The sequence below is a fragment of the Pholis gunnellus genome, assembly GCF_910591455.1.
Source record: "Pholis gunnellus genome assembly, chromosome: 3".
Lineage (NCBI taxonomy): Eukaryota > Metazoa > Chordata > Actinopteri > Perciformes > Pholidae > Pholis > Pholis gunnellus.
In genome coordinates this window covers 20,941,202-20,964,538 of record NC_136529.1, presented here as the reverse complement: position 1 = coordinate 20,964,538, position 23,337 = coordinate 20,941,202, and the positions used below count along the sequence as shown (strand labels likewise).

General features: G+C 44.8%; 1 protein-coding gene across 1 annotated transcript in view; it reads left to right on the top strand.

The window, feature by feature from the left end:
- The window catches only part of magi1b (membrane associated guanylate kinase, WW and PDZ domain containing 1b), a 117,089-nt gene that overhangs the window by 39,955 nt on the left and 53,797 nt on the right, over positions 1-23,337 (top strand). The window contains 1 exon segment of the mRNA XM_079186571.1: positions 11,884-12,000. Coding sequence (XP_079042697.1) covers positions 11,884-12,000 — 117 coding nt within the window.

Sequence of the window (23,337 nt, the reverse complement as noted above, 5' to 3'; positions counted from 1 at the left end):
TCACATCTCATAGTGTTGAGGTGTGCTGGTTCTTATCTGAGATGAAACTGAGTAGCTCTTAGTGTTTGTATTTATTTGTTTATCTATTTACATACTTTTTGCTCTGGGCTGCTGTTGCTTTGAGTATGAAGTAAATGTCTCTTTTATAACACGTGCACCATTTGTACTTATCTGCCCCTGCTGGTTGTAAGTTAGTGGTACGACTATGTTACCCTTTGTGTGCGCATAGATGTGTGTGTGTGTGTGTGTGTGTGTGTGTGTGTGTGTGTGTTTGGGCCTGCCTCCATGTCTGGCCTGGAGTCAGCTGTTAAGGGATGCAGCGCTGGATGAGTGCTGCCTGATGCTGACCCAGAAACGACTGTAGACGTAACCAGCAGTGACTGCTGCCCCATTAGCCCACAACCCCGAAACACACAGCTCCGAGTGTGTGTGTGTGTGTGTGTGTGTGTGTGTGTGTGTGTGTGTGTGTGTGTGTACTTGTATGCATGTATGTGCTTTTTCTGGTTGTTTCTTCTCCGCGTCAGGAGCAGAGAACCTGGTATGTAAACATTGCTGCACATGATTGTGGATTGAAAGTGTCGCAAAGAGTCGTCTGACTTCACATGAGAATAACCGCGATGAGGTCGGAAATGTTTTTTGTTTTCATTTTGTCCGGTCCGACACGATGAATAGACTTTCCTCTACCTCTGTTTGTGCTCGGTTCTAGTGCTCTATCATCCTGCGTCTAAAATTAGACCACCGAGCAGATGTGGTGTGTTTGAGTGTCCCTTTTGTATGCTTGTGTTGCCAGATGTATTCATCCGCGTTAGCGCGGCTGTACGTCTGCAGTTGTGCATTCACACAACATCTTGAGCGCGTCTTGAGTCAGCAGTGGAGCGGCGGGGTGACGGGGGCAGGAATGTGGGTCAGTCATGCCCTCTCCCGGCATCACGGAGACGGACGGATGGAAAGATGGATTGAAGAAGATGACAGCAGCTCAAGGGATGTGGACGAGGGAAGGAAATAAGTGTTTTGAGGAGGCAAGGGGGGGGGCGGGGGGGGGTTAATAAGAAATTACATAAGAAAGGATGAGAGCGAGAAAAAGAGTATACCTTGGGATGAAAATGAGAGGAAAGCAAAAAATGGTGGTCATTTAGAAAAATAACAGTAGTCAGTGCAGATAACACACAAAAAGCAGGTAAAACATCGTTGCCTATACGTACTTATTAAACTCCTAACAAGATATACTGAGTATATCAAACTTCAAGATGTTTGAATATAGCAGTTTAAAACAATAACAACGATAATGTCTGTAATGCTGGTATGATTAGTCAATACATTATTTAGTTGATCAACAGTCACTTCAGCTTCTTCAATGTGAGGATTTTCTGCGTTTTCTATTTTAAATTGAATATTTGGGGGATTTGGATTTCTGATATTGAAGACTATATTTTGGGCTCTGTGAAATTGCGATGGGCCTTTTATCACGCTTTTCTGACACCTTATAGAATACATGATTAATGGGTTGGTTAAAAACAAACAGGCGTTGAGTGAGCAGAGGAAGTTTATTTCCCTCTGTAAAGCCAGTATGTTACTTTGATGCATGATCTGTGCTCAGATCAGCTCAAAAGCTGAATTGATGAATCTGTGAAGGCAGCATTGCTAATCAGCTTTGTTATACAGGAACACACTCAAGACACACCTACAGTCAGGACAAACCACAGGTCTCACACTCTCCAGTAATCCGTTCCCACACACACACTCACAGAGTGCATGCTGTCCCTCACTCTTAATGAGTGACATATGCCCCCTGGTGGCAGAGTTAATGAGCTTGCCCTTGTTAATCATAGAGAATAACCGACTCTACCCCATGTGGCCAATTAGAAGCCAGGAGTCCCAAACAGCTGGTTGTACAGTCGCAGACAGACAGGAGGAACATGTCTCACTCCTGGTCTGTATTTGAATACACGTACATGAAGCCTCCCACCTCGTCTGTCTCTGATTGGTCCTCTCTCTTTCATTCCTTCTTTAATACCGTCTATTTTCCTGTCCGGTCCTCTTTTGTTTAACCTCTATGGTGTCTATAAACCCCCCTCACGTTTTAACATGCAGCCTCCCTCTCCTCCGCCCTTAATTCCTGCATCTTTACTCCTCCTGTTGTTGTTATTCCTCCCTCCCTCCCTCTGTGCTCTCCGTCCCCGGCTGTGACCAGCGGTCGGTCTGTCAGCCCACTGTGGGACTGGGGTGACTTAGCACGCTGCCTCTGATTGCACCCCAGCAGTTGGCCATTTATCTTGCCGTGAAATGGAGTAAGGGCGGAAAGGGGCCAGAAGATATTATGATAATACATCTCTCAGCGCTGTGAGGGACTAATGAACGTGGACATTTTCAGCTTAGTCATAGGTTTGTAGAGTACTTCATTTGTAGCTGTGGTGGTCATTTGCTGATGGTCTTAATCTTGATTTTTAGTGTGATATCTCCTCTCTGGATTGCTTTAATTTGGATATATATTTTTTTAGTTTTTACTATATTTATTGGGCAAAATAAGACATTTATGACTGATGGAAAACAGCATGCCCTCTTTGTTGCTTTTTAGAAAACATATTGTTCATGATATTTAAATTATACTGTACTTAAATCAATACATCAAGTAGAGAATTCCTCTATTTTTCCAAATGGATTGGAAGCTTTAATCCAATCCACAGAGGAACGCTGCCCTGCTGCTTGTATTTATGGTAGACTTCCAGTGCCTAATGTTTCTGCTGACACATGCCTCTTTGGTTGTGTTTGAAGAGCACTTTGCTAAATGACAGTTGAAGTGTGTGAAGGTTTAATCTCGCGGTGTCCCAGGATCCTCTTATCAGTGTCTCGATGTCTTCTCTCTGTACACACACACACACACACACTGTGAGGCCTTTGCTGTCACATCTCTCACTGACGGTGAACTTATTAGTTTTTCATATCAACCTTCTCTCACTCCCTCAAAATTGATTCTTTCTCAGTCTTACCTTTCTTGTCATCCTCAACTGTCGTTGATCATTCCTGTTCTCACTCCGTCTTTTTTTTTTTGTCTCTCATCCTAATGTCCGTCGTCTTTGTGTAAAAATGCTGATCTGCCCTTTTTGCCGGACCTGTTTTAAATCTAGGAGCCAATCAGCTGGCCTGTCACAGGAGACTAATACTCCCATTGGTGTTGAAATGGCACCTGTCAGTGAGGAGTGGCCATGATAGAGAGGTAATTACCAGTGTAGTAGTACTTGAGACCGGTCTCAAGACTCATGGTAAGGTCTCATAATACACTTATACATATACAGTATATATGCCAATAGAAGAGGTGAATCTTCAATTACTTTCTTTGGATTTTATGGGAATGTAATTTGAAGAGTGCCTATGGTTTGCGTATTCTACATTTTATCTCAAAGGAACAAAAAGCAAAAATACATTTTTGTCCTCTTGTCCTCTCATTTATCAATCTAGATTGTTTTGGTGTGAGTTGCCTAGTTTTGGAGATATCCACCGTAGAGATGTCTCCCTTATCTCCAATATGACGTCATTATATCAGACTGCTCACAATGAGGTCTGTGGATTATCTATGCAGCTCACACCAAAACGATCTAGATTGCTAAATAGCACTACAGGTATGATGAAAAAATTTTAGTTTTTGGGGTGAGCTGTCCCTTTTTAAGTGTGTCATGTAGTGTGGGACTGGTCTGGTCTAGACTCAGTCTCGAAACACTTTGGTCATGTCTCAGTCTGGATGCACAACATGGTCTTGGTTTCAGTTTCGGTGGTCTTTACGACAGCGCTGGTGATTACATGCAAAACACCCGGCGTATGCATCAGTCAGTCAACAATCACATTGTTAGCAAACCTCTGCCTTAGAGAAGGTTTGCCTCAGGGTCTAGTGGGTAATGTTAATCATGGTTCACTTATTAAAGATGTTGTTGATGTAAAGGACCACATAGGTTAGTCTGTCTTTGATATGTTTGGACCACTAATATAACCGCTGACACTAATCTACTGCAATACAGTGAAGGAGAAACCATCCTGTGTGTTAGTGGATGATGGATCCTCTCATTCACAAGTTGTTTCTGGAGGCAGTTTCAGTGGTAGAGGCTCATACTCTATATGTATGTACCATCACAATAATATCAATAGCATAGAGAACTTCTAGTGTTCTGTTCAGCAGCCACAAATCATAACGCAGGTGCTGCATTGTTGTTTATAGCGTCGGAGGCCTCGGCCAGCGGATGCTGATGTTTGCCAAATTAGATAGGCGCTTGGGTTGCGTGAATAATGGACTTAACAAATAGCCACACACACACACACAGACGGATACATGTGAAGCATCTCGCACACACACATGTTCGGACCCATAAAAAGTCACATGTACACGCTCCTCTCGATCCACTGTCGGCTCGCAGCAGGAAATTGACGCACCTACTGCAGCCCTTTAGCTGCTGCACGTGCTGGAATGAATCCTCCGGGGATTTCTTTTCCCCGTGTGGAGGACCGCGATCAATGAAAGCAATCTGGAACACCGCTCCAGGACACACAATACATACAGACGGTCTGACAGAGCGCCGGTGATTTAACCCCGACCGTCTTGGGGCCGACGGGTTTTTTTTCTTTCTCTTCTCAACAAGGAGAAAATTAGCTTTTCTTGTTCCACGTCTGTGCTGACGAGACTCTGCCTGCTTCTGTGACTGTCTCCAGAGTGAACCCTAGTGACTACTGCCGTCGGTCATGTGCCTGATTCAAGGTTCACACGTAGCAGCAGCTCAGGGGGTTTAAAGAAGCATGCTATCGAACAGCTAAGGCATCGAATTCTTCACTCATTTCTTCTCTCTTTGGGCAGATGATGATTTTTGAAGCAATTTCTGTTACAATCTGACAAAAAAAAGCTCCAATTCAGATCCTGTTGATGATATGATTACAGTTATTATTTGCCGTTTTAATTCCTCTGAGGGAATAGACCATTTTTGGCTCATGCCGAACCATCAACCCAAGCTCAGAGCACCTCTTTGTAAGCTTAAACTTAATATAACCTGCGTATATGTAGTTCCACGTGGTTGTTTTTGTGGTGTCAAAGTCTTCTAAAGACATGACATTACACTGAGGAGCCCCATCTATAGTGAAAACTCTGCTACACTACTGAGTATACCAGTGTTGCTCATCACCTCTCTCTGTTTTGGAAGAGCTCTCCTTTTTTGTTTTTGTAATATTCTCTTCGTCCAGATGGGGGCAGCAGACCATGACTGGCTGTGACCGTCACCGCCTCCAACTGAAGTCTGTGCTCATCTGGCAGCTGTTGCTATGGATACAGAGCCCCGGCCATTGCTGTGTGATGCAAGCCAACATTTAATAGAGGAACACACAGAGACACACACACACACACACACCTGTGTACTGATTATAGTGTCGTTCTGTCCACTTCTTTACGTGAGAGCTTGAAATTTAAAATTTCGTTGCATTTTTCTCCATAATCATTTTCACCTGGCTGCAGTGTTTTCGGTCATCGTACATACACTCTGCTGGTGTGGATGGATCTACCTAAGCTGGTGTAGTCACCACTCATCACCTGGAAACTGCACTTAATACGCCTGATGGAGAATATAATCCCTAATCAGCCATCAAGGGTCAGATTGAGCTCTCCCTGTCTTCTCCACATGCCCCTAATCATTCTGACATATGGTTAAGCTCCGATCGGCAGTGATGGAAATGTTAACTGTAGATAGCTGCTGCTGGTTGAATCAATTAAATGGCGATTAGCCCAGATTATCTGATTAACTAGAGCCATGGATGGACCGCTCACTTAGGAGTTGATTACTTAAGACTTGCCTCTGGACAGCCTGTGTCCGTCTCATAGCTACATTACACTTGTACAGTAGTAGGTCAGCTTTGAATGGCACACATTTGCCTTTTTAAAGTCCACTTCTTTACTATGTCCCAATTTGGAGAATCTAAATATAGCAATAAACAGCCCACTGAAAGAAGACGTTATTCTAATCATAGCCTCCGCCTGGCAACATGTCCCTTGATGTTAAAAAGACAGTTGAAGAGAGAAATGGAGAAAAAAATATATTTGCTACCTCGTATGCCAGACTGTTTGTGTATTCTACATCGATACAACTCTCAGTGCCCAGCCAAACACGGCGGCGCTGCCAAATCTGACTTGGCTAAGTGTAAAAAAAAAAAAGAAAAAAGAAAAAGGCTGGCACTCTGGCATATGACTGTCTTTTCTGCTTTGTCACTGTGCTTTGTGTTAAGAGGGGGACGGTGTCTACCGTCGCCCAGAGTGCTGATTGGTGTTAGAACGTTTCTTAGATAACTCTGCATAAAGACCTTTTCCATTAGGGCTATTTGTAATTACCAACGGTACATGTCATCATAGTCTAGTGCACACAACATTCTCCTACAACACTTAATGCACAGGCCTCTTTTGTCCCGGTCTGACAGGTTCAGGGATCACCTACTGGATAGTGAGATAGTGAGAGATCACTAAGCCTCATGGTGTCACAAGGGGAAAGGTCAGGGGATCACCAATGTTGATGGGTGTCATCCTCTGGGGACCGTGAACATTTGTACCACATATCATGGCAAAAGTTGTTGAAATATTTCAGTCTGGTGAACAGACGGATGGACCGAGTGATCCCTTGAGCCTCAGCGTTAACATGGATACAATTTGATTTTACAACTCTAAATTGAATTGACACGTAATTATAATTCTAAATGCTGGTCTAATATTTTGCCTAGAAGTTATAAACAGTAACAGATCCTTGTTCCTGTGGACCTGCACATCCACCGTGTGTAAAGCTTCCATTACTTGGCTTCTTCCAGTGAAAGTAATGAAGTGTAAGTAAGTTTGGATTCTGGCCCGAGCCCAGGTCTGGAATCGACGACCTCAGCTACTTTTCTACAGTACACGCAAGACGGATTGATTTCAGGAACATATAAAGACATCTATGTGGCATGAACATAGCTGTGGGCTTTGGGTCACCGGGGCCCTCCCCGCTATGTAACGACACCGCTCGTCTGAAAAGCCCGTACAGCTCCGTGAGTCCCGCCATTTCCAAAATCAGCAGAAAATCGGTCAAACCTTTCCTTTCCCCACTAACCAGCGAGAGGATAGAGTTTCAGTGTCAGAGGGTTTTTCCCCCTGCTGTGAATTACAGAAGTGGGCTGCTATTGGAGGGTCTGGCTGGTGCCATGTCTGGCCCTGCATGCCTGAGCGGGGCCGTGGCTGAGCTGAGCTGAGCTGAGGGGTGCGGGGCCGGGGCTCAATGGGAGATGCCTAGAAAGCAGCGGAGCCTTTCACATTTCCGCTGTGTCTGAAACTCTTTTGATGTGTTGTGTGGCTCATACTGATGTACTCTTTCTGTGTGACACGCTCTGCCTCGCTCGCTTTCTCCCCCACTTCCCTTCTGCCGTGGATCGCGTGTCTCCGTCTCAACATCTTGCTTCTTTTTAGGGGGGCTTATGGAAAATCTATAACAGGTGGGCTGTGTTTGAAGGATATGTCGTTTCTAATTATCTGTTTGCAGAGGGCTTTGGGTGGGCGCTTGCTGGGCCAAATGTTCTCCCAAACCGAGCCTTGCTGCTTGCGTGCCTGCTATTTGGCGCCTATAGGTTGAATTGAATTCAGATAATCAATGAATTAAACAATGCACTAAAACATACGGTCAGGCACTTAGAGTTGGTCATAAGAAAGTCCTATACGATATTTGAATAACGTTGAAAGGGAGGAAATGAGTTCCTGATGAGGCCTCAGAAACTAAACAACCCAGTCAATGTAAACTACAAAAGGATGTTTAAACATCTCAGGTCTCTGTAGTTCTTTAGGGTGGTCTACTCAAGTCAGTCCACGTCTAAGTTTGAGGTCAATGCAGTGTGCTTTGTTTGCTATCAGGGCCAGCATGCTGTGTGTCCTAGGGGTGAGCCGCATGGTAAAAATATCATATCACAATTTCTTCAGGGCAGGATCATGATCATTGATGTTATCACGATTCTTATTCAAGTTGGTTTTTAGGACTTTGCATTGTTTTGAGTCGTTCCCCAAAACCAAAGTCTGTTCTCAAATGTAAGACTTTAACATTTCTTGAAATATTTATCAGTTACTTTGCTAAATATTTATCAGTTACTTTTCCAAATTCTCATAAACCACAAACAAATTAGATCCACTGCACGAAAGAGCTATTTTGACTGTTACTGACGTTATTTTCTTCCTCCAAAACGGTGAAGAACACCAGAAGCAAATTTAGAATTAGGACTAGTGTGTTAACTGCATGCCAAATGAATCCGAGCACACAAGGCCAGATTGCTCCAAAGTTACCATATGAGCGGTTGCTGACAACGTAGCAATTAATAGGCTTTTGTTTAAAGGGAGTCCGGCGCAGTGGGGCAAACTTCCTGCACAACAACGAGGGCGAAACAACATCAACGATGTGTTTTAACCGAATATTTTCTGGTCGAGCTCAGCAAAAAAAAAAAAAAAAACACCGCATTTTGTTCACTACTGAGCCTGTTTGGAACCGCTGCCCTCAACGTGATCTTCACTTCACCTGTCTCTCCTGTGTGGAGAGCCTAATAACAGACTGCTCAATGGTGGCAATCTCAATCTCCTCGTCCACGACTATGGCTGCCTAAAGTAGAGATGGCGAGTTTACTGCATTTGGGGATATTTTTTTAATCTCGCAGTTTTGCTAATCGTTTAGCAGCGACGCTGCACCGCTAATGGAGACATTTTGAATCGTTCACATTCTGATATTGTTGAATCGAACACCCCTACTCTGCCTATACACAGTACCAAAGTAGTAGCAGTTAACGGGCTCATGGTGTTAAGGTACTCGCCATTGGTTTGAAGGGGTCTGACTAGCGGCCTTAAAGGCTTAAATGCAGGCGAGTGGGGATCTTCTTGACCTTCTCGCACGTAAGGCGGGTGACAGATTGCTGGTGAAGCATCCACAGGACATCGATCTCTTTGACAACACAGTCGACTCCATTTGTACAACAGTGAGACCAATCTAGACCTCATTTGGAGCCAACCAAACGACTGAACTGGTGCACTTAAAGAGAGTGGTTTTGAAATAGTCTGCTATTACTTTAGGTAGTGGACAGGAAAGAGGAAATAGAATGGAAATGTGGTGGAGACCAGAAACAACATATTATGTTGAGTAGGCGCCCGCAAAATGAGTTTGAGTTCGACTCCCAGACCTCAGGCATACTTTGGTCCCAGCTAACACCTCAGCGCAGGCCAATGGAAAGCTAGTGGGCAGTTATAATAGTAACCTGGTCTATATCAGTATTGGACATCTGTTCATTCATCATCTTCTATTAAATGCAATAAATCCATACCAGGTGCTGATCAGTAAAAATCCACATGTTCCACGTCAGCACTTCATGACCGAAAGTAGCCCCAAAAACAGCTGGAGGACAGATAGTGCTATCTACTGAGTCGACACACGTCCCTAAGTGATTACCTTCACCCTCATTCATCAGCGCAGCACTTCCTTCAGGGCCCCCCTTCGTTCACACTGTTCCACCTTTTTGAAGGATTTATGCGCATTTACATTAACACAGCGTTGTCTTCTTTGAGATAGGCATGAATAAAGAGAGAGTGAGAGGGAGGACAGGATCTACAGAACCGGATTAAAGCTTCTGTAACAGCTCCTTGTGGCGCTGTTGTTTGCACGCCAGTGATCGAGGAACCACACAGGAGGCTTAGCTTTCTTAAACAGTGCTGCACAAAGTCCACGGTCCAAAGTGAACCATGCTAAGAACTTCTTACCCACCAAAGAATGGACTTTTATGCAAAGCACTCAGCCACTCAGTCAATTTCGTTCCTTTTCTACATTTTGTCAGCATCCCCTCAGCTCGCTCTATTGTGAATGACACAAATCGCCGAACTATAGTTCACCATTGTGAGCCCATGTTCCATTTGCTGTAAAAGTTTGATTAACACAAAGTAGAAAAACCTTTGTAAGAGATCTTTTTTAAAAGATTACACTTTAGCCTGGAAATGTAGAGAGATACCAAACGAAATGAAGCTCTTTGTCTCAGTCGACTACCATTTTTTTTTTGTTGATTAGTTGTTTAGTTGATTAGTATTGTGCTTTTCATGCTGAATGACTTGTTTCCAAGAAGCTTCTAAGCACATCTGTGGTAAACATTTAAAGTGGTGCTTTTGTATGATGGAGACAGATCAACTTATCGATAGGTCGACAAAATTGTACGACTGTAAGTATTTCTGTGTTGGGGTAAAACAGCCTGTTGGGGGTCTGCTAGCGAGGAATGCCTTCAAGTAATTGGTAGAGAACATCTGGGCGAGCGTCAGGCTCTCTGTTGGCTTGTGACCTGTTGTGAGGATTACAACACAGCAATGGTGCCGGGCCGGGAGGGGAGTTTCCTCCCAGGAGGGGCAAAGACCAAACCTTTCCTCTCAGACGGTTTAGCAAACAGCCACATCGTCTAATAGCGAGTTGTCTCGAGTCGTAAGAAGAAACCTTTTAGAAAAGTCTAATCTCTTACAGTAACTGTGATATTAACAAGTAATAAAACCAGATATACTTTTTAACAATAAAATGTAATAAAATATACATTATCCGGCCTGGAAATAATCATCTTCACACGTTGCTTACAAAAATACCATTTAGATATTTGTCTTAGAGAATTGACATTTTACAACAATACTATTTGTCAAAAGCATAACCGTAAATGCTTCTTCTTTTTTATAAGACAGGTTTCCACAAGAGTTGGATATTGACATTTTAATTGCAGTGTGTATCTGACAGCTTCCACACCAGACATCGACAATCTGATAAGTAGCAAAGGGAACCATCATTTCATTGTTGCCTCCCTCCCACTCTTGTAACTTATTACTTATTATTGATATGAGTGACAGACGACATCTGGGGTCACATTAAAATAAACAATGCCGTCATATCGCGTCTGTGGAATGTGCATGTTTTGATTTCATAGTATTTTCATTTCAAGAACCTACAATCATTCTGCCAACCAGTGCAGAAATGCTTCTTCTGTACTTTGCTAACAATCTCAATCATTTTATTAAACACACACACACACACACACACACACACACACACACACACACACACACACACACACACACACACACACACACACACACACACACACACACACACACACACACACATACACACAGTTTCCATGGAAACAGGATCCAGAGCCTTTTATGACTGGTTGTTTGCCCAAGACAACTAAAAATGGTCTCAGCAGCCCTGCAAAGATGGGAGATAAATCATCTGGATAATAAATAATGAGACACGTAGTAATGTAGAACGGGATAAGATGTTTGTTGTGGCCTTAAGCAGTATAGTTATTCATTTTTAGACCTTGTCATATTCATCAGGCAAACTCTCTTGTGTGACATCATGCATGTTTTGTTGTCATACAGCACCGCCTGTAATGTGGACACTCAACTGTAATGGACACAGACACACATTGAAACCCAAACGCGCACACACACACACACACACACACACACACAAATGGTCACTTTCCAGCTGCGCTGCCCTTCAGTAGCCTAATGTGTGTCTGAGGTCCAGACGGCGTAGCGGCAGGAGGTTCTGGCTAGCGCCGGCTGGTTGGGGAGTCTGCAGCCAGCTACCCCTCTGAGTGACGATGGCAAGTGTACAACTCACAGCTATGTACTCAGCACCGAGCTCTGCTATAGTTGCAGGATAAACGTCAGTATTATTATTTTTTTGTTTTTTTTGTGGGAGCCAGACTGTGTGGCCGTTTGACACACTCGCTGTGAATTATAACGGCGCCCATTGTGACCTTTGTGATGTCTGCTAGCCTTACTTTTGTTGTTGTTGTGATGCAGTTACCGCATGCTTCCCCGTTTTGTGTCCGCAATGACAGGAAGTAAGCTGAACAAGGACCTGAAGCACTACCTGAGCCTGCGCTTCCAGAAATCCTCGGCTGACCACGACCTGCAGCAGACCATCCGAGACAACCTCTATCGCCACGCCGTGCCTTGTGAGTCTGCGACCTCTCTGCACCTACACGCTTGTCATTCCTCACTTTCATGTTTTGTCCTTCGCTGCTCTACTGTCTTCTCCATTTCCCGCCATTTATGTGAGCCATTCTTTCAGTTCCTGATGATACGTTGGCTTTTTACACACTTTTGTTTGCGTGAGATCCCACAGAATATTATTGTGTAATATAGCCTAACATCCTCATGAAAAACAAACCCTTCACCGTTTTAGATCCAAGCAATGATTGTGAGTGGAGACACTTTGATGGTTATCCAATTAAACCAGATTATTATTAAACCGAGCACAGTTCCGCTTGGCTTTTTGACCGATATTGGCCGTGCAGTTAGCCGGGCTGATTCCTTCGTACCCTCCTTGGAACCGACCTCATCTTCCTCGTTTTTTTAAGCACACATCGTTCCTCTTCATCCCACAACGGGCTTCCAAGCCGATAACAAGCAGCGAGTTGATACAAAGTCAGCCGCCCTCCGTCCCATTCTAGCCAGCACAGGGCTCGCTTTAATTAATATCGTCTGATCAGGTAAAGGAAACGTCCGGTGACTCCACAGTTGAATAGGCTAGTAGTACCTCATGTCCGCTGGATCAGTGGCACCGGTAATTCTAGGTGGGTGGGGCTTCATCCAAGTAGCTCGCCTTTAATCCCGAACCAGTATCTCCTCTGCCAGAGCTGGCCGCGTGATCCAGGAATAGAGGCTTGCGTCTTTCACTCGATATCTAAGATCTAAAGGTTTGTTTTTTTGATGCTGCATATTTCTGTTGTATCTGCTGCTGCTGAAAGGCTGAAGTAGACAGTTGAAGTGCTTTATTCTTCCCTGCTATGAAAAACAACCCTTGAAGATGCTGCTGGTGCTAAGGATGTGGCATTAGCGCCATAACAGCAGAGGGATGAATGCCATAACTGTGCAGCTCCCTCTTTAAACGGAGAGAGGGTTAGACTGATGAACAATGCTGCATGATGCCAATCTCGTGTTATCCCCGATTTTGCATACACCACCGAAATCAACTGCGTGGACCAATCAGAGCCAGGCTCATTATTGTCACGATACCGGAGTCGGAAGCCCCTGCTGGCTTTGGACCCAGCATGCCTCACTTGAAACAAGGGAAGAGACTGAACAAGCAGATGAGAGGTGTAACAGAAGAAATGACTGGGCTATGTGCCATTTCTATGTCTACCTTCCTTTACAGCACTTTAATATTGACTGGTGCAGTAGTTGCATGTCTGTTACTAGTACGTGAGGGCACTTTAGACATATCGCATCATACTTTCTACAATAAACACATATTTGGAGTACGGCTTTAAACAATTTTCATGTTAGGAATTACTTTTCAGCCTCTTCGTCCTCATATTTTCCAAAGCACGAGCATATTGGGTTCTTTGTTTTGCAGTTCATTTCTGGAAGCGCCTCTCATTTCCCCAATCCCATGATTTTCCCCTTAATGGTTTTCATCTGTTGGCTTTTCAATTAGTTTATTCGTGGCTCTCTCACGCAAATGAATGTATTCAGGAGGCTTGTTTAAGGGACTTTATCTGTATTACCTCCGCTGCCATATGTCAGCCAGACACCGGTGGAGGGAGGGGATCTGGCCATAATGGCCATTTTAATCACAGAGTGGTCTATGGCACACTAGTAAAAGATCCTGGTGTTGTTCGCAGTAAACAAAGCATGAAGGTGTTCCCCAGGCCATACGTTTTATAGGACTGTTAGGTTTTTGTTATCATGCACTCGTAGAGGACTGTGAAACTGTCACTGGGACATTGAATTTCCAAATAATTTGCTGCAGCTTATTTTTTTTTTACTTCTTTCTGTTACAGGAGGACACTAGACTCAGTCTCTGAATAAGTCCTCCCTCGTGCCCTTCACACTCACAGAGTATTACAAGACCAGTACCGGCTTCCTATAGGAGAGCACATGTTTATTTTCTCTACCGTTGATGCATAAGTGAGATGGATTTGCTGTGACTGTGTTGGCCTGTGACCGTGGGAGGTCAGCGTGTGTCCATGTTGACGTATGTCCAAAGGTTGTTCGAAGCACTGTGTGTGTGTGTGTGTGTGTGTGTGTGTGTGTGTGTGTGTGTGTGTGTGTGTGTGTGTGTGTGTGTGTGTGTGTGTGTGTGTGTGTGTGTGTGTGTGTGTGTGTGTGTGAGTGTGTAGGTGTGATTAATGCACTGCAAGCAGGTGGAGAAACAGATGGAGAAGTGTGTGGATGTTGGGGCTTTTCCTGCCTCTAAATCAGGCAAAATGGTAACGCGACTCAGCCAGCCTTTCTGCACGCTCATGTAGCATGAGCGTCTGTTAAAGTTCCAATCTCACTTTGAATCTCACAATGAATATGAGCCAAACTCACATATGTAATTGGTGAGTTTGACTAAATTATGGAAAATATGCATTTTGCGTATTTGTTAACTGGGCATAATTGCAAATACTGGTTGTTTTTCAGCATCTATTTTGCATAAACAATATATATTAACATTCTCTTTCCAAATTTAACGCTGTTATCTGGAATGTTGTGTTATTCAGTATGCCCGTAATGTCGTCATCTGTATTGTGTTGTAATGGAAGACAACTCAACTCACTTTTGGTACCAGTTCCTTTTTCTTTATTCACTGCGGTGGTGGTGGTGAGTGTTTACTCTGTGCCCCCATACATGCCAGCAATCTCAAAAAGTAGCCAGCATAAACTATAAAAAGACCATCTAAGAAATACCTTGACAAAGGATCAGTATGTGTAGGGCGGTGAAGCACACCAGAGCCGTACCTCCAGGTAGTCCTCTCCAGATGTGCAAGTCTCCTGAAATTGGGTGTAAACACAAGCTGGTCACCTCAATCACATCTCCCAAAAGTCAGTCGTTCCCATAACCCTGTTCAAATGTGAAGCACAGCACTCTCACCCTCCCCCATCTGCTGAGGCGTCCGTCGGCTTCCCTTGTGGTCAGCCCATCCGCGCGTTCAGCATTCCCAATCTCCCATTATCCCCACCAACCCTCCATCCCCCCCCACCCCCCCACCCACAACTCATGACTCCGCTGCCTCTCGCTGCCTCTCGCTGCCACTGCTGCTCCCTCTCTCCCTCTCTCTCTGTATCGCTCTTTCTCTCTCATTTTTCCTGCCAGTTGGTCGGAGCAGTGGCAAGAAGCAGCAGAAGGAGGAGGAGAGACTTGTACCTGATATTAAAGCTCAGCATTCTGTGTCTCCGAGTCTTGAAAAGGGGAGCTCTGGTCTACCCTGCATCTAGGCAAGTAGCAGCATCGCCTGCTTGTGGTTGTTGTGATGCTGATGGTTTGGTGTTTTGCTTCTCAAAAGCGAGCGCAAGGGTCTGCAGAGTTGGTCGCGTTCACGTGCGCACGTGATGATGAACCGCGCGGCTAGCAGCACCGACGATTTGACGACCCCGTATATAGGCTAAGAGGACGGCTGGAAGGGGAGGTGGGGGGGGGCTGAAGCCGCGGGGATGCAGATGGGGGTGGGGTAGAGTGGAGTTTGGGTGTGGGAGGGGGGCGAGAGAGAGAGAGAGAGAGAGAGAGAGAGAGAGAGAGAGAGAGAGAGAGAGAGAGAGAGAGAGAGAGAGAGAGAGAGAGAGAGAGAGAGAGAGAGAGAGAGAGAGAGAGAGAGAGAGAGAGAGAGAGAGACTCACACACTCAAATCAACGCCGGCTCTAGCTAGCCGGCCAAGCTAACATAAACATATGCACACATGTATGATTTGTGATTGTGCGGGGCTTCGGCGTGCCATCTGATTTGGGAGTGTGTGTGTGTGTCTCTACAGTTCATACAAAAGCAGCATTTCTGGGTTTGGTTGCATCCACTGATGCAATCACATTGTGTCACCTGAACAAAAGAACTGCTGTCACTCCTTGTGCCATTCCTGAGCAGCAGAAGGTGGTAAACCAAGATGGGGGAGTGAAAGCTAAAGGAAGATTTAGAAGCGAACTTCCAAATCTGGGTTGTTGACTTTTACCAGGCAGGAAGGGGCTGTGTGTCAGTCTAATCCTGTGTGCGTGTCCGCTGTTTGACATGCATTACACGAGGTACGAATGTTGTTTTTGTCGAGGCTAGGTAAGCACGTTTGCACGTGTTTCCAGTGACGTATCCTTCCTGTTATATCAGTTGAATTACATTATCACAATAACTGGTTTGCCCGGCATCCCGGCCTGTGAGTAGTTGATTCATCCATAGACTGACTCTCCTTTGACCTGAGTGGACACTTTACAAGTAAGGACACTCTATTGCTAACTCTTGTTAGGCTACTGATACGTACTGGCATCATGAGCTTGTTTTCCCTCATAAATACTTTATGATATATTATCACCTGGTTGTTATTAGCTGCTAGGAACAAATCATATGTCTACATTTTGTTTAAATTGAGGGAATAGTTTGACATTTTGAGAAATACGCTTAGTTCACTTCACAGGAGTTAGATGAGAGGATTGACACCTGTACCACATCTGTCTGTTAGATATGAAGAGAGAGCCAGGAGTTTGGTGAATAAGAGTATTTCACAAAATGTTTCATGGATCATATATCATTTTGTGTATGTTTGATAGGCTAAGTTTACTTTATATATTGTGATATACGTTGACATTTTCCCTCCCTTATGAATGTCTTTGAAATCCGGTTCCCATACACCACCATTGGGAGGGACTAAATACTCAACATCAGTATCAGTTTGACTGCATGTGGACGAGGGGATCCCAGCATGCTGCAGGTTGTGACGAAGACAATAGCAGCTGCATTCATGCTGGTGGGGATGTTTTTTTGTGTAGCTAACAGCATCAGGAGAAGTCAAAGGAATGCTGTCAAACAGAGAGGGAATGATGGGTGGAGTCCCCCAGCTTCATTCCTATTGTATGCACTCACTCAATCACTGACAAATGCACAACAGTAGGCATGGAGGCCTCAGTACAGGCAGCATAGGATACATTTGTGCCCCTGAGTCCTAGTCTTGTTTGACAAATGGTTCATTTCCATTTATAGAAATGGCAGCTCATGCTAGCCTGGTATGAGTTTGCAGATCAGGCCTTTCAGTCAGACAGTCACACAGCTAACCGTTTGTGATGTCATTATGTTATATATGACATAATGCTAACAATAAAGAATTTGTCAATATTACAGTACTCACTGTTTTTCTAAAATAAACAAAACTAACAATTTTGAATCGGTTACTAATATTATATCCCCAGTTCACATCATTACAAACATTACCTCTCAGTATAAACAGCACAAACTACAGCCTACAATCATTTCAAGTCAGACTGAACATTAAAACATTTCTTCATGTATTTAATCAATTGTTTATTGCTGTTAAGTTGTGTTGGACTGCGTTGACTGTGTTAGGGGCCGACTGTATGCAGTAACAAATACTCTTTATTTTTGTGTTTTCTTAACGTTTCTGGAGTTTCATTCCAGCTGCGAGTCCCTCCTCCTATGTCGTATACATGTTGCACTGTGGACCAAAAGTTCCCGTCGACACTACACAAAAAAAAAAATCAAGTCTTAGTTTTCCAGTGAATTCCTTCTCAGAATTAGTACAAAGTGTGGATTTGGGACACATTTAAAGGGTCTCTGACGGAGCAGGGCTGATCACGTGACCTTTGGCCTTCCTGCGTTTTGCATTTTCCTCACTGCTGTTCCCAACCCCCTCCTCTGACCATAGAGCACAACAAAAGACCCCTACGCGTGCTTTCTTTCTCTAACTTGTGCATGCAAATGTGTACCAGTTGGTCAGTGTTGATCTTTTCTTTTTGTTGGGGGAGGCGGGGGGGGGGGGGTAATGCTGAATCCTGTATGAACAGAGCTCCTTCTTTTGGAATTCGTCCATACAGTAGTTTGGACTCATTCCCACTGACATGGTGGCTTTGTGTTACTATCCCGTGTTTAACACCTGTGGTATGTATTGTGGATATCTGTACGTGCATACGGTTCCAGCCTTTAAAGTCCACGCCCTCCTGCTCAGCTCTTGTCACAGACATTTCAACTCTTGTCTATTCCTCACTTGACCCAAGGATTCTCCTCCTGTGCTCTTCACATGTTGGTCAAGGATGAGTTGTCTGGAACTTGTTAAACACCCAAACGCATGTGTATGAGTTTGTGTGTGAGAGGACATCAGTGTCTGGGCGAAAAGAATAAGAGGTGTGGGCAGAGAAAAAAAAATAAACTGATGGGATCTGTGAGAACAAGAAAGAATGGGGTGAACAGCCGAGAGAAGGGGAAGGAGGGAGAGAGAGAGAGAGAGAGAGAGAGAGAGAGAGGTGGGCGGGTGCATGTGGGTGCCTGCGAGACGGAAGACAGCGGGGCTCAGTCAGTGAGAGAGCGAGACAGAAGCCTAACGTTGGTCTGCGTGTGTGTGTGTGCGCGTGTGTGTGTGGGTATGAGACTGAGCGCATTATAAGCCTATGTGTGGATGCTGCTTAGCTTAGCTCCCATTAGCTTAGCATCACAAAGCCAAAGCTGGACAGAGGACAGACGCACGGGAGGAGGAAGAGGAGGCTGGAAAGGAGAAGGAAATGTAAATCTGCGCTGGTATTCCTTCCTCCCATCCACACCTGATTGGATCTTTTTTTTCTTCTTCGTCTTCTTTTTTTTTTTTTGTTGTTGCTCCCTCTGTCTCCTGCCGACGTGGTGTTGTTCTGTGGACTGTAAGGTGAAGGAGAAGAAGCCCCTGACGGGCTCCCTAACTGAGGTATTTTGTCCTGTGTTTCATTTCGAGAGGGTACGCCGAGGGTTTGCTGTGATTTAATGGTTGGGGGTTGGGATGGAGAGAGAGAGCGAGAGAGAGATGGAGAGGCAGGCGGGTGAGTGTGTGCTGTGCATCAGGCGGAAGGCATCAGGAGCAGAGCGAGGGAGACGGAGGCACATCGCTGGCAGTAATGGAGGCTGATGTGTTGTGGTCAAACGGAAGCTGTGTGTGTCTGTCTGCGTCTGTCTGTCTCAGGTGTGCTGTGTGTGTGTTTGCAAACTGTCACTTCCCGTGTGCATATGTACAGTATGTGTGTGTTTTGTGGTGGAAGTGCTCCAGCTCTGCGATGTCTGTATTCAGGCTATGTGCATCTGTTGACATGCTTGATCCTATCGGAAGCCATTACCTCCAGCAGCAAACTGCTGCCTGTCTGTTTGTCTGTCTGGAGCTTCCAGGATGCTAAGATTAGCTTCTGCCTCTCCTGCATCCTCCCTTCTTTCTTTCTCTCCCTCTCGATCCATCTCGTGTCTGGATGACCCCCCCCCCCCTCTCTCTTCATCTCCATCCCTCCATCCCCGCCCCTCTAAATGTACCGTTTTAAAGCCTCTCTTTTCCATTTCCATGTTGCTGTAGGTAGCAGCTTGCCCATGGTGCCTTTTTTTTTCCTGGGTGGAATAAAAAGACAAAGGCCGGCTGTGTGTGTGCGGGGGGGGCATTTTCAGGCAGTTTCTGGCTGATTTAGCTTCACACTGCACTACTGCCCTTCAGCTTTTTTTTGTTTCTTATTCTAATCTCCCTCTTTTTATTCCCTTCCCCCGGTCCTCAGACCCCTGACTGGGAACCATTTAGAGCTGAAAGCATTGCTTATGAAGGGGAAAAAGATTGAAGCACGTCACAGGTCCAGAGAAAAGGCCTGTTTTGATCTCATTGTGGTGTGTGTGTGTGTGTGTGTGTGTGTGTGTGTGTGTGTGTGTGTGTGTGTGTGTGTGTGTGTGTGTGTGTGTGTGTGTGTGAGTGAATCGTCTCTTCATTGCGAGCCTCTCTCAGCCAGCCGGAGCAGTGAAAACACAACCCCCCCCATCCCCCCAACACAAAACACTCCATCCCAAATGAAAGGCATCCGTTCCAATCATTGTAAAGCCATCTCTATAACTGTCCCCGTCAATGTTTAATTCCCTGCCACCACCACATGGGGAGATTTGGGGGCAGTCAGGTGGGATGATTGGGGCGTCCGTAAGGCTGGAACGACAGACTTGCAACCCATCCTCCTCCCCACAAAACTAAAACGCCAACAAAAAAGAAGAGAAAATAACATTACCAGCATGGAGCTACACATTTGCAGACTGGAAAATGCTGGTATCTGCGGCCTGTGCGTTTGGTTGGATTAACCCTTCACTGGGACAGATGGCTCCGTCCCCCTGCCGTGCTGACAAACCCCAGTCAGCTCGTCACCCCTCTTGCATTTGTGTGTGTGTGTGTCTGTGTGTTCATGCGTTTCACCAAAAAAAACAAGAAGAAGCACTGGCAGACAAGCTGTGGCGAAGATGGTGGATGGATCTGTTTTGGTTTGGGAATATGACGAGAGTCTGTTAGCCCTCCCCGTGTGTGTGTGTGTGTGTGTGTGTGTGTGTGTGTGTGTGTGTGTGTGTGTGTGTGTGTGTGTGTGTGTGTGTGTGTGTGTGTGTGTGTGTGTGTGTGTGTGTGTGTGTGTGTGTGTGTGTGTGTGTGTGTGTGTGTGTGCATACCGTCTTGTGGGTTTTGAAAATCATCCATGTAGACATGCCTCAGTATCTGCTTGAATAATGTGGACTAGCTTGACATTGGAGCATGTTTATTGTGGAGATTTAGAGGAATGCTTCCGTAATAACGTCTGCACAACAGTCGGGTCAATGAACGTTGCCAGATATTCAAGGCAGGGCCACACAACCCATGTTGTCTCTATTATCATCCTCCAGCTACATACAGTACCCTTTTATATGGCTGCTTACATCAGCCAGGCAGATGCAACAGTGAACCCAACATAACCAGTCAAATACAGTCAGTTTGTAAAACCGTGTCTGCCGGATTACGCCCAAAACAAATAGGTGTGACTGTATGGTATACACATGTTTAATGTGCGTTGCCGCCATTGTCGTCCTCCTGTGTTTACCCTGACTGCCACAAGCCAAAAACCAGAGTAAAAGTGTTTTTTTTTACTGAGAAACTGTGGCACATTGTGTTGTCTCACAGTTCCATCGTGCACTTCAATGTGCAGGATGATAACTAGATGGCACGCATGCAATGAGTTCGACTTGGAAGTGAAACGACTGGACTCGACTGGGCCTGCATTTAATGTAACGCAGGAATCGCATTTCATTTCAAGGAAGCAGGATTCAGTGCACGGGGCAATTTTTTTCGTTTTCACTTTAATGCAAGGCCGGACTAAGGGAAAGCATGTGCTTGCTATGTGTTGAGGCACCCATCTTTATTAGAGAGGGAGCCAGAGCTGTCATCACATTGGCCCACTGCTTCACCCCGCCGCTCCACTTTCTCACGTGAGACGTGCTCAGACTACGCACGAGTTCTACTAAAGATAAAAGAAGAAGAAGCCAGACTGTAAGCTGCTCCTGACGTTTGCATGTTGAAGTCGATTGTTCAGTGAAAACAAAGAGTCTGTGCAGGAGTAGTGACCTCACCTGCCCCCTGTAACCTACGTCGATGCTACTGTACATTAGCAGTCTCCAGCGTAACGCACTCAAACTGTCGGCAGTTAGGTGGCATCATGGGTAATGTAGGCTTCAATTTTTGACAAGGAAGAGGAACGCATGGAATAGATTAGTGGATATTTCTGGTTCTGCTGCATTGTTTTTGAGCATAAATCCATTGATCATATGTATCAATATGGCATTTAATTGTTTATATTGATTTTCAGTGTTGGTTAGGACACAATAGATCCAATAATATTCCCTGTAGTCTACAGTATATTCAGTGTGCATTAGCCACAACCTAACATTTTTTTTTTGTCACATCTGGATTTTGGTACTGCTGGTCATTTGTGTGGCAGCCAATAGCAATGAAGCAGCAGTTATTCTGCGTACCTGTGGTTCACATGACATCATCGTCATCAGTGGAGTTCGGGCTTTTGGCAGGACTCAGTCGGCGGCTTGAGGAAAACCCCACAGTTGTCTTCCAGTCAAACCCAAACAGGAACCGTTGTGCCCGGCCACACAGGCAGTCGTCACATCTGCCAAACGGGAGGAGTCCGTGGTATTAACTTTCTTAATATTCTTTGTTTGAACAACGGAGTAGATGAGTAGTGGCTTAAAGATTAAAAGAGAGAGGTTTTATTTTTCTGGTGTTGCAAATTTAAGGGACTGGAACAAATGTGAGTTGCCAGGAAGTGGAGGAAGTGGAGGAAGTAGAGGCAGGAGAGGCAGGAGAGGCAGGGAGCACTACAAGTTGCCTGTGCTCTCCACCGGGTCATGCTCATGAAAATTTGAATCAAGCTTTGCCGATAGCAGCTTCTTCTCTAACCTAGCGCATACATTTAACTCTGTGTTTGTCAATGATTCATGTGTCTTGTGAAAAACGAAAAATAATCCACAAAACACCATCATAGAGTCTGAGTGCTGCCATTGTGTCCACGTCGGTCACAAAACTGCTTAAAATGCACTCTTTCAAATACCTCCTGTCCTGAATGACCTAAGTAGATCAGACCACAAGCCGAATAAGAATAGCTGGGCCTAATAATAGAACAACTATGATAATGAATCATTACCAAACACTTTATGATGGCCTACTTTTCACTCATGGCACTGATCAGTTCACCATGGTGAATATGTTCTATGATATCACCCTTTTTCCCTCTTGTTGTCTTGTTTGTGTGTTATTTTCAATTTCAATCAAATTGCCCAATAAATGAACCCTCAGCGCTCTGACTTCTGGGTGTTTTCAGCCTCTCCGAGCACGTCGTTTCTCTGAACCCGATGACTTTTGAAGACAATTTGTATCTAGGTCATACTGAAGTGTGTGTATCTGTTGGTGGAGTGTGGGCATACTCTAAAGGCCTGCCTCTAATGGAAAGATGGATTGTGATGGAAAAAACTGCATTATTTGGTGTTTGAGATCCTGTAAAGTTTTCTGTCCAGAGTCAAGTTATTTGTCTTTTGAGTCTCAATGTCTCTTTGTCTTCTTAGCTTATGCAGAGTAATGTGTGTTTTCTTAAGAGCCAGACTAACTCGTTTGGTCAAGTCACCTCCCCTTCTTATGTTAAGTAATTCCAGGTTCAACTGGCCACAACCACATTGAGACTACTTCATAAACATTATCATACTGTAGATGTGCTCCAAAAATGTGCTAATTGCAAGTGCAGAAATCACAGCAGGGTGCACAATACTGCGATATATATAACCCTACTGTGTGACGTCCAGGGTCTGTGAGCATTAACCCAATTGGTCTTGCTTTTCTAACGGATGATGCCGTTATGTCACCATCATCATCAGTGACACACCGACATGTGTGAGGCGGTCAGAGAGTGATCGGTGCAGAGTGTGAACATTGGTCACAGCCAGAGAGATGTTCTAGATAAATCCAAGTTAGTTCTAAACTCCTTTACCATTCGAGTAACAATCTCCTTATTATTCATGTTTAATTTATATATGGATATTGA